The 14,373-nt window shown below is 36.9% G+C and overlaps 1 protein-coding gene across 14 annotated transcripts in view; it reads right to left on the reverse strand.

Annotated features, from left to right (window-relative positions):
• CELF1 (CUGBP Elav-like family member 1) overlaps positions 1-14,373 on the reverse strand; it is a 64,128-nt gene that overhangs the window by 38,478 nt on the left and 11,277 nt on the right. Inside the window, exon 2 of one of the 14 annotated variants that reach the window (XM_032488656.1) lies at positions 12,389-12,528. The exons of the other annotated variants lie outside the window; for them this stretch is intronic. Coding sequence (XP_032344547.1) covers positions 12,389-12,399 — 11 coding nt within the window. The 5' untranslated portion in view covers positions 12,400-12,528. The remainder of the gene's footprint in view (positions 1-12,388; positions 12,529-14,373) is intronic. 14 annotated transcript variants of the gene reach the window in all.

The raw sequence follows: 14,373 nt of genomic DNA on the forward strand, positions 1-14,373 counted from the left end.
TTTTTTTGCTAATAAACCGTGTGAAGATGGACTTGTGAGGTTTCCTGAAGAGAGAATCAATAGCTTTTACCAGATTCTCTAAGGGGCTCATGACCACTGTTAGAATGGTCCTCTTTGACTCTCTGTTCTGTAAAGTAACAAAATGGACAATATGTTAGACAAAGGCCAGATATGAAGCCATGTGTGATCTTGAGTGAATCACTTTTTCTGGGCCTCAGTTTCCTCATCTATAAAACTAGAGGTTGAACTAGAAAAATCCAGACTAAGTCATCTAAAAGCATAATTTTATTTTCTCCAAACTGATTTTAAATAGTTATCCAAGGTCTAGTTTAGTCTCTGCCACATATGAGATACACCAGAGAGAAACTATATGTAAACCTCATTTCTAAATTTTTGTTAATGAAATATATTTCAAATGCTACCATTTTGTGAACAAATAAAGAGTTCCTCCTCCTCTTTTCTATGTATCACCAGGACACCTGGAATAAAAATAACACGGATCAGATCTTCAACTGCTGAAATGAATTCCTTAGTTTATCTACTCTAATTTATTCATTTTTCCATTAACATTTTCTTAAACTGAGACATACCTACACATAAATATTTGCACTTTTTAGTAAAAGATGTGTTTCCCTTTAAATTGTGGATATTTATGTAAAAGCAACATTATGAGCAGCCTCCCATTTACAGTAGTATTGAGTATTCCCCTTTAATTTTTTTACTTCCTCAATTTAAAAAACTGTTTCTATTTATTCATTTTTTCATAATACTACGTTTTGGTTTATTTCCAAGATTTTTTCTATCCATATATTAAGATGCATACAAATACACAAAATTATTATCAAATTAAATATTACATTGTATATACTATTACACAACCTACTTTTTTCACATATAACTATTATAAACATTTTTTTGTAAGCCACATATACTTAAGAATCAGAGTCAGAACTGGCCTAAAGCCTGACTTTGCCAATAAGATCCTTATCTGTATGTCACAACCAATGAATATAATATTTATTTGACAAAGCCAACATAATTATTAAATCCTCTGAAATTTCTTTTTTTAAAAAATGGCTCATAGAGTTGAACAGTAGTAGATGAGTTGGGCTCTTTGTTCTCCTTCCTTTCCCTGATCTGCCATCTCATCTCCTGCTAAGTTTTATAATCTTTCCATATGACTATATAAACATCTAAACCAGAGGTCATCTCACCTGAGGTATCCCATTTTGGAGGTGCTCAGGTGAGGCAGACAGGGAATGCAAAATACATTAAAAAAAAAAAATCTTTCCCTACTTCCTCCCAAAATGCCTATTAAATATTCCCTTTCTCCTCCCCATAGAACTCTCTATTTGGGTGGGGGTAGGAGGAGTAGGAATCTCATTCTGTCTTTAGCTCCTCCTGTTTCCTTGGCAGCACTGTCAGTACTGGGCAACTAAATTGCTGGATGTAGCAAGAGCAATTTACATATAGTAGCTAAGCTAATGTGCAGATTTCTCTGGGCAGAACTGCTAACTCTTCTATGTATCCTTCTAATTTGAACCCAATGTTCCAGGCATATCAATGTTAAATATTTGCCTAGTGGCTTCTACCTTCAAAAACACAGGAAACCATGCACAAAAGTCAGAGGCAGCAAAGGTTCCCTCCCCACTGTGCGGAAAAGTGGAGGCTCTCAAGACACAGAGGGCTATAGGCCCTGAGATACTGACAAAGTACCTAATCCAAACACAAGGGCTCAATCATTCTGCTTTCCCATAATATTCACGTATCACTTGCTGAAATTTGGCATGTTGAACGACCACTGGTTCCGCCTTAGTTTCACTGCCCTGCCATAAGGCCAAATCTGTCTCATCTAGTGAGTCACTACTGCTCCTCTCTCCAACTGCATTTTGATTTCAGCCCACTTGTGCAGCTCATCAGGGCTGCACCATATGTTAGTATCATGTAGGCAGAATGTGACTAATTTTTTTCTAAAACACTGTCAGAGTTACTTTTTAAATTACCTTATAATCTTGATGTCTCTGAGGAGTCATTTCTGTAATATATAACCTTCTGGAAATGACTTTATAATTATTCTTCTAAAAGCTCAAAGGAGATTCTTCAGCATTTTCATTCCCATTTTCCAGATGAGGGAACTAAAGTAAAGAGACTGAGTGACCTAGGTTCCACAATCAGTATGTAACACTTGTACTTTCTGGAGTCACAGCACTCTATTTGGTAAAATAAACCAGATTATAAAATGCTCTTTTTTTTGGAGGGGGTATTCAAAATATAACTTTGATTTATTTTCTAAGGTGATTATTAAACTTTAGGTATGACAACTACTTGGAATTTGCAGACTGACTGTGATGACTAAATGGTCTCATGATATCCATTTGAGTAGCTTTAAAAGAAAAGGATTGAATGAGCCATTGACCACAAATTTTTTCTAAGGCAGAGAGAATAAATGGGTGAAACTAACATTTTGAGAGTAAAAAAATATGTATCTGACTTGCAGATTCAGTACCATCACCATATTCCCTAAAAATAAAAAAGGAGGGGCTACTCCTGCCTACTCTAGGCAACGTGCCTCTTCTCCAGCAATAATGGTTGCTGGGTTTGATAATTAAGCTTATCTCAAGAGGTTTCTTCAATATTCCCTTTGAGACCACATGTTCCTTCCAGTAACTGTGTGGGATGGTACAATGACTGAATTGCATTAAGATCTTTCTGTCCACTAATAATACTCTTCAGTAAATAATATCACTTGCAAAATATAAAAAGGGAATCTTAACAATATGAAAACTGCACATGCCCTTTGAATCCAGGAATTCAGCAATTCCAGTAACAGAAATACAACCTCCAAATAAACTTGTATCTGATGTACACAAAGTATCCAAAGGGGCATTCATAGGAACATTGTTTATAACAGCAAAAACTGGAAACATATATGCCCATTAGCTGGGTGCTGGTTAAATAAACCAGAGACACAACAGAACACTGTAGCTATTAAAGAGAATTAGGCTGTTCCAATGTACCACTAAGGACTGATCAGGAAGATGTATTTGGAGAAGAAAGGATTTACACATGGCTTGTACATAGAGTATCTCAGGAAGGATAAAGAAAAACTGCTAATAAAGTTGTAGAAGTAAAATAATGACTGAATTGTTTACATATGTTACCTATTCCACTGAACTTTTTTTAAAGAAAATTCTTAAAACAACGAGGGACAAAGTAAAGAAAAATCCCAACTAATGCTGTTACCAAATAAGCACTTTGCTTTTGTATTTTTTCCCTGCTTTTGCCAGAAATTTTTGTGTGGAAACAGCTAATGTCCAAGTGAACCAGCAGTATACCGACCACATATGAGCTGAGTAACTATATTATCCCATTTGAAATTATCACAGCAACTCAACTGATGTTCATACAGCTTGGACTGCAAACCTTATAGCTGGCCTATTTACAAAGTTTGGAGCTATTTTCAATCACTCAGCTGTATATACACGTACATTTTCTTCAATCAACCTTTCCTGCCAGGCAAAGTGCAACATTAGCTGGATTCCAGTAAGGAAGGCAAGGGACAGGGTGAGATAATATGTCAAAACAAGTTCTATAAATACAGCTTTTGGCCTAGTATCTCAAAAAGGAATCAAAACAGCTTCAAGCTTAAGTAGAAAAATCCTACAGTACTGCACTACCTTACTTGAAGGCTCTAAAGAACAGAAGAGGCCAGGGATCTGGAATCTTGTTTCTCACTATATCTTGTCTCTCCCTCCCTAATCTCAGAGGGAGGTTAAAATCAAATTGTAGGTATCATTCCAAGTCAGTATATCCCCACCTCTTTTCTTATCTTATCCCCACACTACCAAATACATCAATATCCTCTCACTGTGCTCATGTGAACTCTTAGGCCAGCATGCCCCATATACACAACATACAACAACTCTTCCACAGTACCCAGCATCTAACTTCTACCATCTCCAAAATCCTTGACCAAGCAGCCAGGAACCCTGCATGTACCATCTGCCTCAACCTCATCCCGAACACATGGGCACTCAAGCAAGATGCTTCCATATGGTCTTGTCTCAGGGGGTTTGTCCTGTTCTGTTGAAACGCAGGAAACTTTACTCAATCTCTCTCTGTTCTTCATGTTATAATTCTACAAAACCAGAAACTGCTTCTTTACATGGAGATGCTTCCTTAGTTAGGTTTTATGCCAGGAAGTACAAAACCTTACACCTTTGTTTCAGCCAATCAAGGTGTATGTTCAGTATGGCTTGATTCATCCCAAAGGATACACAGCCTTGGGGCAAATTCTAAATATCTCTTTCATATTGTCACTTTTTAAAAAAATGACTTCAATTATCATGCTTTCATCACTCTCAAATTGTGCTCCTAAAAGTGCTTCTCACATTTAAATACCCATTTACATGATCTCCGTCACCTCCTTCAAATCACTCCTTAAAAAAAACCCACTGTTGCACAAAATTAAACTTGTCAGTGCTTTGATTTCATTTTTACAAAAACAAGCTCTTTATAAAGTGGGAGATCTATCCATCAAAAGTGCACATAGTGAACATCCACTCTATACCTAGAACTAGAGAAAGTACAAAAGACCCAATCCTTGTTCTTATTTATTCAAAAGATATGACTTACACAAAAAACAAAAAACAAAACAAAACAAAACAAAGAACAGGATACATACATAGAAAAGTATATATAGCAAGGAAAAGTCTGTCATCAATTTGGGTAACAATTACCTCAGGAGAGCTGATTCTTATTTCCCTGTCTAAATCAAACTTTTGTGCTATTTAATCTCACTATTTTAGACAAAATAACATTTTTGCTACCCTCCACTGAAATCACTCGGCCTACCAATAATTCTCCCAACATCATTTCTTTTGAACACATCTCCCTGTTATCCTGTTACACCCACACAGATTACAGCTAATGGATTAGGCAAAATCTGCTAGTCCTCCCTTCCCATGCTCCCTCATAAGAGCATCTCCTAAAGATGTGCAGTGCAGGGACCAAGAGTTAAAGAAGCTAAAATTAACTCTGCTTTCTATATCTTCTATAAACAGTCTGGCACTACCAGAAATAAACTACTAATTTGGGGTATGCCCTGTAGACCTATTTGCCTTTCAGCTCTTTATCATCAATAAATGAATTAGCTGACAGTGCCCTGCAAAACCAAAGTCATATACAGTAGTCATCTGCAGAAGGAAATTCTAAATTAAACTGAGTTAGACTGACTTGTGATTCAATAATCCCCAAATAAAATATAGACTATGTTAATAAAATTAATAGTCAAATACTTACTGTAAGCCTATAATATGTCTTACAGTCCAGACTCTGGAGTCACACCACTGCTTTCTAATTTCAGTTTTGAGATTACCAGCCAGGTTTAGCTTTGGGTAAATTGTTTAACTTCTTTACACCTGTTTCTTCATCTGACAAATGGTTACAGTAACTGTATCTACTCTAGACGATGTTTATAGAATTTTAAGAGTTATGTAAAGCATTTAAACGGTGCCTGGTACACAGAAGGTGCTCGATAAATTTTTGCTATCATTGTTATTCCAGGCACTAAGGTTGGTGTCTATGGTGGGAGAGGGTGAGTCCCCAAAAGTTTTCTTTCACAAGATGATTCTCTTCAAAATAGAGAACCTAAGATTATACAGAAATATTTCGTATTAGAAGGGGAGGGAGGGATTAAGTTAAGAGAGCAATGACGGGCTGACAGATCTTCAGCCTCCAACTGGGTCTGTTAACGTCCAGTGAAAGTGTACCCTTCATTACGAAATAGTGAACCACTTGTTGTAAGAGCACGTATTTATTAATAAACATTTATTTATTAGTCTCGTCATTCCAAAAAGGATTTGTAGAAGCTTTCAAAATGCATACAATGAAAAAATACAAACTAATAAAATGATACCAGGGAAATTACAAATGTTTTTAAAAGATCAAGAACAAAAGGAAAGCTGACAAAGAGATGTGCTAACCATGGTGTCCTTTACTAAGGTTGAGCTGCCACTGATTTTACTCTCCAATGACAGTCCCTAAAGAGGATATATAGCGATTCATGGTATAAATGAGAAAATGTTGGTAGGATGGTAAAACGAGAGGGGCACTAATTTGCCAAGATGGGGAAAGTGAAGCCAATTTAATGCCACACACAACAGAATTTTAGAAAGTCATTAAGTATGCAGGATCCATGAGAGACTCAGCACCAGGTCCTAGGCCCTAAACAAACACAGAACTTGAAGCCAACAATGGACAAGACTCTTAGGTGATTCAAAGGCAGAATACACCAGCAAATGGTCACATGGAACTCTGCAACCAGACCACACAGCCACAGAAGAAGCTGCCTCAGTGGATGTATTTATCCACCATTTAAAGTTCTTTACTCTCCTCATCGGCCACAGTTACAAATATGTGCAGAGAACTGTCTCATTCTTACTCAGCTGACAAGTTCTATTCCCAACTCTGCATGCTTATGACTCATGGGGGGTGGGGGAGGGGAGTAAAAGGAAAGTGTAAAACAAAGAAACCAACTTGAATTTAGACTTAAGTTGACCAAGAGTTGAGGAATTCACTTCTGTCTAATTAGAATATCTCATAACAAAACAAGTACCCCTTACTTAAATACACAACAAACCCAATATTCTTTGGAAATAGCCTGAAATCTGTCAACATGTCATGCCCCGTTCTATTCCTTAAATAGACATGATACCAAAAAACATTACAAGCCCTTTGCAAGGCTAAGCTTTACAAAGCACTCTGAATCAGCACAAACAGCAGAGGCCACTGCAAAGCCCAAAGCAAAGGGGCATTTCCTACAGTTTCTTTCCCAGCAAAAGGCAAAGGGAAGAGGCTTAGCCCCTACTGCACCTTCTTCCAAAAAAGATGTGTATGAGATCATTTCTTAAGAGGGTAGAGGTGTCTCAGCCTTTTCTACTCAAATCTTGTATCAGCAAATTTGAGTGCCAGGAAAGGAATTCACTTCCACCCCTAAGAACTGAGCTTTGTGACCAGTGAAATACAAAAGGAAAAAAAAAAACCACTACTACTTTAATAAGTTTCTAAGAGAACCCAAAGATCATTTCTGATACTCTATTAACCAGTTTGGCATTCTCTCCCTATGTTTTGTTAAATAATACAAATCTTGCCTCCTCACTCCATCCCCAAGATTCTGAAACACTATTGTTTATAATTAACAAAACAAAACAAAAAGGACAAACAGGTCACCTCTTTAACTTGAAAGCCTCAGTCCTCCACAGAAATGTACACAGACAGACAGACGCATGCACGTAAGAACACAAAACTGCAACCCCTGGCTGAGCCCTGAGCAGGCCTGAGCTGGCCTGGGTACACGGGGAAGCCACCCGGCGAAGCTAGTGGGCTGCTCCTGCTGTTGCTGTACAAATATAGAAAGCTGAAAAGTGGAACAGCAGCTTCAGCAGAACAGATCCTGCTCCATGCTCAGAGAAGGAGGAGCAGAGACCTGAACAGCTTTACCCATACATGGCTGCTGAAAGGGGGCCATTAGTGAAAGCCCAATTATCTCACACACATGCACTGTGTTCACATGCTCCAGACAAAAAACAGAAACGCACAGGCTGGTACTTGAAGAAAGGTTTGAGATGCTATTTCAATCTAGGAACCTCCCAATAATTTCAATCATTTACACCAAGAATCCCTCTGCCACAGGAAACAAAAAAGATACTGTGAAAACTTTACTAGGTCATATTCTTATCAGATCAACAGCAGCCATGAGGCTTAATTTATCGTTTACATTCTGCAATTGAACAAGCAAAAAGGATTATTCCGCATTTGTGTGAATGATCCTAACCTTTACTGGCCCTTAGCTGTTTTCAGAATGAAGGTCTTATTCCAATTCAAACTATGTTTTGGGTCTCTTTTTTTCCTAATTTACAAGTTAAAATAAATTCTGATATACACAGGGAACTATATTCAATATCTTATAGTAACCTACAATGAAAAAGAATATGAAAATGAATATATGTATGTATGTATGTCTGAAATGTGCTGTACACCAGAAATTGACACAACATTGTAAACTGACTATACTTCAATTTTTAAAAATGGGAAAAACAAAACAAAACAGAAATTCTGATATAAATTTCTAAATATATTTCCCAGGATGCTGGCTTATATAATCAGAAGCCAAATGTTTATGTTCCAAAAATTACCATGCTTAGAACAATTCATTCAGATTCATCTCAATGAGAAATATATAAAAGCTTAATTTCTGGAGAGACTGAACACTCCACGAAGATAAGAAATGCACAATGGATGGGCTCAAATGATTCTATAATTTAGCTCTTAATGAATCAACCAAGTGATTACTGTGCACTGTCTATATATTTGCTCAGTATCACAGGGGGCTACAGTACAAACATAAGCCATGGTATCACTGATCGCCAATATTATAACCTAATCACTGGATAAGAGTAAGACATGATACATCAACTATACCTCAATTACAAAAAGAGAGAAAAGAGAGAGAGAAGATTAACACATGAGATAATAAAGGCTGATAGTACATGACTAGTACTAAAGTGTGGGGTACAAACTATAAACACTATGCAAATTAAGAGAAAGAGACTGAGGACAGACAGACCTAGATCTTGCATGAGTCCCATCTACCAGGACACCTGCAATTATCTTAAATATGAGGACACAGGATTTGGACTAGATGATTTTTAAGATCCCCCCATTTCTGAAATTCTGAGTCTATAATTTTAAAACGTAAAGTAATTTAAACCTAAAATGTTTCACAGTAGTATGAGATTAATACCACAATGCTTACAGAAGCAAAATTAGTTTTTGCCCACTTTAGAGAAAATATATTCTAACAAAAAGATAAACATTAATTCAGACCATAATTCAGCCCCGACTCTAACATCTCTCACATTTAACACTTTCAGGAAAATATTCTTCCATTTCAGAAATCTCTGCCTCCCCTTTTGATGAAATTTTACACCCCCATTAAAAGAAAAAGGGGGTGTGGGGGGGAAACCACCTGCCACAGGCAGACAAAATGGTGGGCCTAGAAATGGTGATGCCGAGTACCTTGAGATCCTTGATTACAAAACTCGGTAAGTCATCCAGTTATGAAGAGTAGCCCTAGGAAAGAGAGCATCGCCCAGCTCCTTCCCATCACTGAAATGTCTGCTGTATAGGTATGAACAATCCCCCATCCTATGGGACATACTCAGACATAGTAGGTAACACCCCAGCATCACGTTTTTCCCTAAAACTTAAAAAAAGAAAACCCTTCAAGTTCTTAAAATATAATTGTCCACCACAATTATTTTACTTTAGTATATTTTTATTGGCAAACTAACCATTTGAAATTTTCTCTTTGCCCCTTGTAAGGTAATGCAGTAATGAATAAAGATGCCATTACAGCAAACCTGATCTCTCAATCCCACCAGCTAGGTCTCCTACTGCAAGGCAGAGCCTTGTCCACACCCTCTTTGTGCTGAAAAAGAAAGGAACACAGCAGGATTTCAGCATGTAAAAGCATTTACATGTCCCACAAAACAGACATGCAAGTGCTCAACATTCCATTTAAAACTTAACTGTGTTGGTGGCTTGTATATTTAATTCTTCTGAGCAGGCCTCTTATAGCAACTTTGATTTCCCAAAGCTTAGTTTATTGTGGATTAATACGCTATTTTTTGGACGACATCACAGCTTTAATTACCTATTCAGATTACTTATGTGAAAATAAACAATACAATGCAAAAGACAACAATCATACATACCAAGGATGATTAAAATACAACCACAAAATCAAAATGGCTATAAACACCTACAGTATGGCCTTTGGCAAGTCATTTCTTTCCTATTACCTGCTTCTTCAAGTGAAAAATGGTATTAGACCAGATCAAAAATCCTTATCTAGAGTCCACAGACCTACAGAATTCATGGATAGTTCATGGATTCCACAAATTCCCCTATATTATGTGCAAATTTTTACATTAAAATGTTAAATATACTTATGTATTTATTTAATTTACATTTTAGGGAAATGAGTCCACAGCTTTTTATTAGATTTTCAAAAGGGTCCACAATCCAAAACAGGTTTAAGAACCAAAGACTGAACAATATATAGTTTGTTCCATCTCTAACATCCTGTCATCTCCTCCTGGACTTCCTAGTCCAAAACGGAGGGAATCTTCATAACTAAACCTAGTCAAGAATAAACAAGTCACCCTGGCCAAGAAATTATTCAAAATCATGTATTCCAATTCAGATTGAATCTACATTGTTTTTAGATGACAGACTAACATCACAACGCTTTTTAAAAATTTTTTTTCAAGCTCTGTATACCAACCATACTTCAATTAAAAAAAAAAAAAAAAAGCCTAGTACAACAACTGGCTTGGGGTTGGGGGGGGGGGGTGGATTTTTTTCCCAAGCCAGTTTTACTACTACAGCTCATCTCAGGGGGTTTACATGAGAGTAGAATTCCACAGATGTGCTTAGGGATACCCCACTAGATAGTTCCTCTCTTACCAGGTGTCTTTTTTTTTTTTTTTTAGAAGGTAAGGCTTCCAGTTTCCTACTTTTAATTCCATCCTGTAGCAAAGAAAGTAATACGAGACAGGTAGAGTGGGAAAAAAACTAGAGCATGGAAGATTTGACTAAAGGAGACTGATAACAGGCAAACAAAAAAGTTACCTATCCTGTTAGCATAAGGTCATATATAAGAATGGCCACTGCCTAATATCTCAATTTGTAAAAAGTGTATTAGATAACAGAAAAAACCAGCCTTCCTCTAAGACAATAAAAGAAAAAAATGTGTCTGTTACTGATCCATTTTAGCCTAAAATTTTTAGGTTCTCATGGCAACCCAAGTTATCACACTGCACATACTGTATATAAAGCACATATTTAGAGGCTTAACTAGTAAAACTCAAAATGTGACATATGTGCAATGTGGGCGACAATATTATTCTGGGAACTTTAACTTTAAAATCTTCCAACTTTTATTTTGCAGCCTCAAAGATGATATAATAGAATCAACTATGCAGAAGGTGCAAGCTCAAGGAAGAGGTACAAAGAATATAAATAGAAGCAAAGAGATGAAAGACAAGAAAAATCAGGCTATCAGAAAGTTTCTGAACATGGCTCTCCCCTACTGTGAATCAACCTGTAAATGGAGGCTTAAAAAACAAGACTGCTAGTGAGGACATATAAGAAGATAGTATTTGGGACACTCTTTAATGTGCACCCAGTCAAAAGAGGACATAGCCACAGACTAGACCCTTTGGTAAAAAGTGGCACTGACTACAAGGCAGCCAGGATAGACTGCTGTTTTGTTTCTCCCTCTCTTTCAGGAGCTCATTGAATATGGCTGTTTAGAATTAAGAAGCAGTATTAGAGTCAAAAGGATGGCTGTGGGGCATAGGAGTTGATGAAGAAGGATCAGACTTTAAGAAGGGGAGAGGAGAGGGAGACAGCAGTCTTTTATGTCACATCATGTCTCACTAAGGAACTAAATAAAGATGTAACGTCCAGTTTTCTCAGCTACTAAATGACTGGTGGGAGGGATACCTCCACCTATCTGCCCATTGGAACTCCATTATAATCCATACACTTCTTTTTAAAGACTTGAAGATGCTATGAGTGCTACCTACCTTAAAACCACATTTCCAAGCCACTTCTATTAGGATTAAATTACTCCTACTTTTCAACAAGAAACAGGTAAACAGTTTAGATCAGGTATACAAATAATATCTTACCAGGGCAGGAAAAAAACATGCCCATTTTTTCTTTACTCAAAGGTAAGAATTTCTAGAATGAGACACTGAATTTGCATGACTAATTTAGTTAAAACGTATACTACCACATGAAAGAGAGTGGTTACAAAAACAAATTATTTCATTATTGTTATGAGACTGAGTCTCAAAAAGCAAAAAAAGTACAGAATAGCATAGAATTTATAGACTGGTAGCCCAGACCTGTCCTACCACCTAATAGCTGGATGCCCCAACAAGTCACTGTCAACACTGAGGTTCCTCCTGACCTCAACGTTTCTTATCTACAAAATGGTAAGGATACAACCATCTCTCCCTCTCTCATTCCCTCCCTCCCTGTCTGCCCCTGTCTGTCTCTTTCTCACTCCCCTTCCCTAAAATGTGAAATCTAACGGCTATTTCTGTCATTACATTGTAATTCAGCATACCTTTCTATCAAGAAAAACTTTGTACAATGAAATTTAATGCAAAAACTCACTGGTCAAATTAAAAACCAGAATAGGAACAAAATAATAAATATGTTCTGAAGTAAATGAGGGAATAGGGTTCTGGGTTGTTCTTTCAGAGCCAGACCACACCTGCTAATGACTAAACTATTTGATTACCTTAATTACCTTGGCTGCATAACAAGAAGTGCTGGTGGTCATGAAATTCCAGAATATTAAAAATTCAGCCACATTTTCATTATAGCATTCTCTACTGTGTTGAAGTCAAGACAGCAAAAGACTGCCAACAGCATTTTCACTTTAATTCTCTGGTAAGACAAAAAGAAAAATTAATATTGGAGCCAAATTCTCCATTTTTAAATACGGTAAATTCTTTGAGGAAAAAATATCTCTGGTTATAAGAAACTGAAAACATTTCTGTGTAACTTACTAGAAAGTATGCATTTCTGTTTTGCTTAAAAGGTATTAAAAAAAAAAACAACCCTGGGGAGGTATAGCTCAGTGGTCAAGCGCATCCTGCTCAAGGTCCTGAGTTCAATCCGCAGTACCTCCATTAAATAAATAAACCAAATTACCTTCCCCTAAAGAGAAAGAAAAAAGAAAAAAAATCTTCAGGCTAATAATCATTTTTAAATGTTTACCTGTTACTACCTTTCAAGCAGTTTGGAAAGAGGAAAAAGTAAAATAAAAGCTGAAGCATTTACTGACAGGGACATGAAATGACAAGCATATTGAGCAATAGTGACATCCAAAAAATGGACTTAAAAATCTTTTGGTATATGTAATTAATAATTATCAAAATAATGTTTGTTTTGAATCCAAAACTCACTTTGTCCAAATGAACCTCCTCTAAACAATCACAAAAACAATCACAAATGTACCACAAAAAAATACAAAACAGCTTGGCTATCTGGCTTGCAACTTTGTGGCCTCTTTTGATACTCTTTAGCTCACAATCATCTCATCTTATTAAGTACATCAGAAAATACTTTAAGCTGAATACAGCATTTATCATCTCTTCCCTCCCAGCTGTTAAAGGACTAGATTGTTCTAAATATGGCATTATCTTTTCAAAGTTCTAGGGTTTAAGCATGACATAACTCTTTTAAAGAATCATCTTTCTTGTCATGACTGACAAGCATGACTTAAATGGAGATAAACAGGGTAATGAAAAACATTTGGGTCTGATTTTCAATTGCTATTTTATAAAAGGAGAAAAACAAAGCATTATAGCTTTAAAATAAGAAATTCACATAAAACTATCTTCTCTTTGAACTCAGGCAGTGGGGTTGTTACCAACGATACACAGGTAACCCCCACCTGAGGAAAGAGGCAGAAGCCACCTGCCCAAGATGCTGTAGAAGGGATTCCTTTGCTGGGAAGAAAATTTCCCTGCGTGACCTCTCAGGTCTTCTCCTAACCTCAGAAACTGAGGCTTTGTCTCTGAAAAGTAGAGGCGTAATAAATGCAATGCATGGGTGGAGACAGTAGAAGGGTGTGCTGGAAAATTAGAAGGCCTGGGTTGGAATCCTGCTTCTGCTTCCATGTGAACTTTTACACTTCACTTCCCTCATTTGCAAAATGAAAGGTTTAGAGGAAAAAATGAAGATCTTAACATTCTGAGCCTATGGCTTCTTCCTATGCCTGCCTCGGCTACCCACCACCTTCCCACTGCTGCACCTTACCATAATTAGGCAGCTTTTTAAAGCATCTAATTAATGGAACACAGAAATTAAAACCTTTACCTTTCTATTTCTGGCTCGTTGCAAATGTGCAACAGCATTTTATCAAGGAGTAGTTAATGCCACACAGTTCTTGATACACTGGCTTTTCTTTGAACCCCAGTGACAGTTTACACAGTGACAAGTTGTAAGCAAGGAGGTTGTTACCATGGGGACCCACCAGGATTCCTGGGGGTGGATCCAGCAGGCTTTTTTTTTTCTTTTTGGTCAGAGCATTTTTTGATGTTCTGGATCTGGCAATTCAGAAAGTCGGATCTAATTTTTCTTCAGCAAGCTGCCTTCAAGAAATATTACCATGTTGTACACAATTCCGGAGAAATACTGTTTTAGTGACTCTCTCTTGCAATAGTTAAATAATCTCCCTATTCATAAAAACAAATAAATACAAGCTCAATGAAGTATGTGACCTAT

Source organism: Camelus ferus, chromosome 10, assembly GCF_009834535.1.
Source record: "Camelus ferus isolate YT-003-E chromosome 10, BCGSAC_Cfer_1.0, whole genome shotgun sequence".
NCBI classification, from domain to species: Eukaryota; Metazoa; Chordata; class Mammalia; order Artiodactyla; family Camelidae; genus Camelus; species Camelus ferus.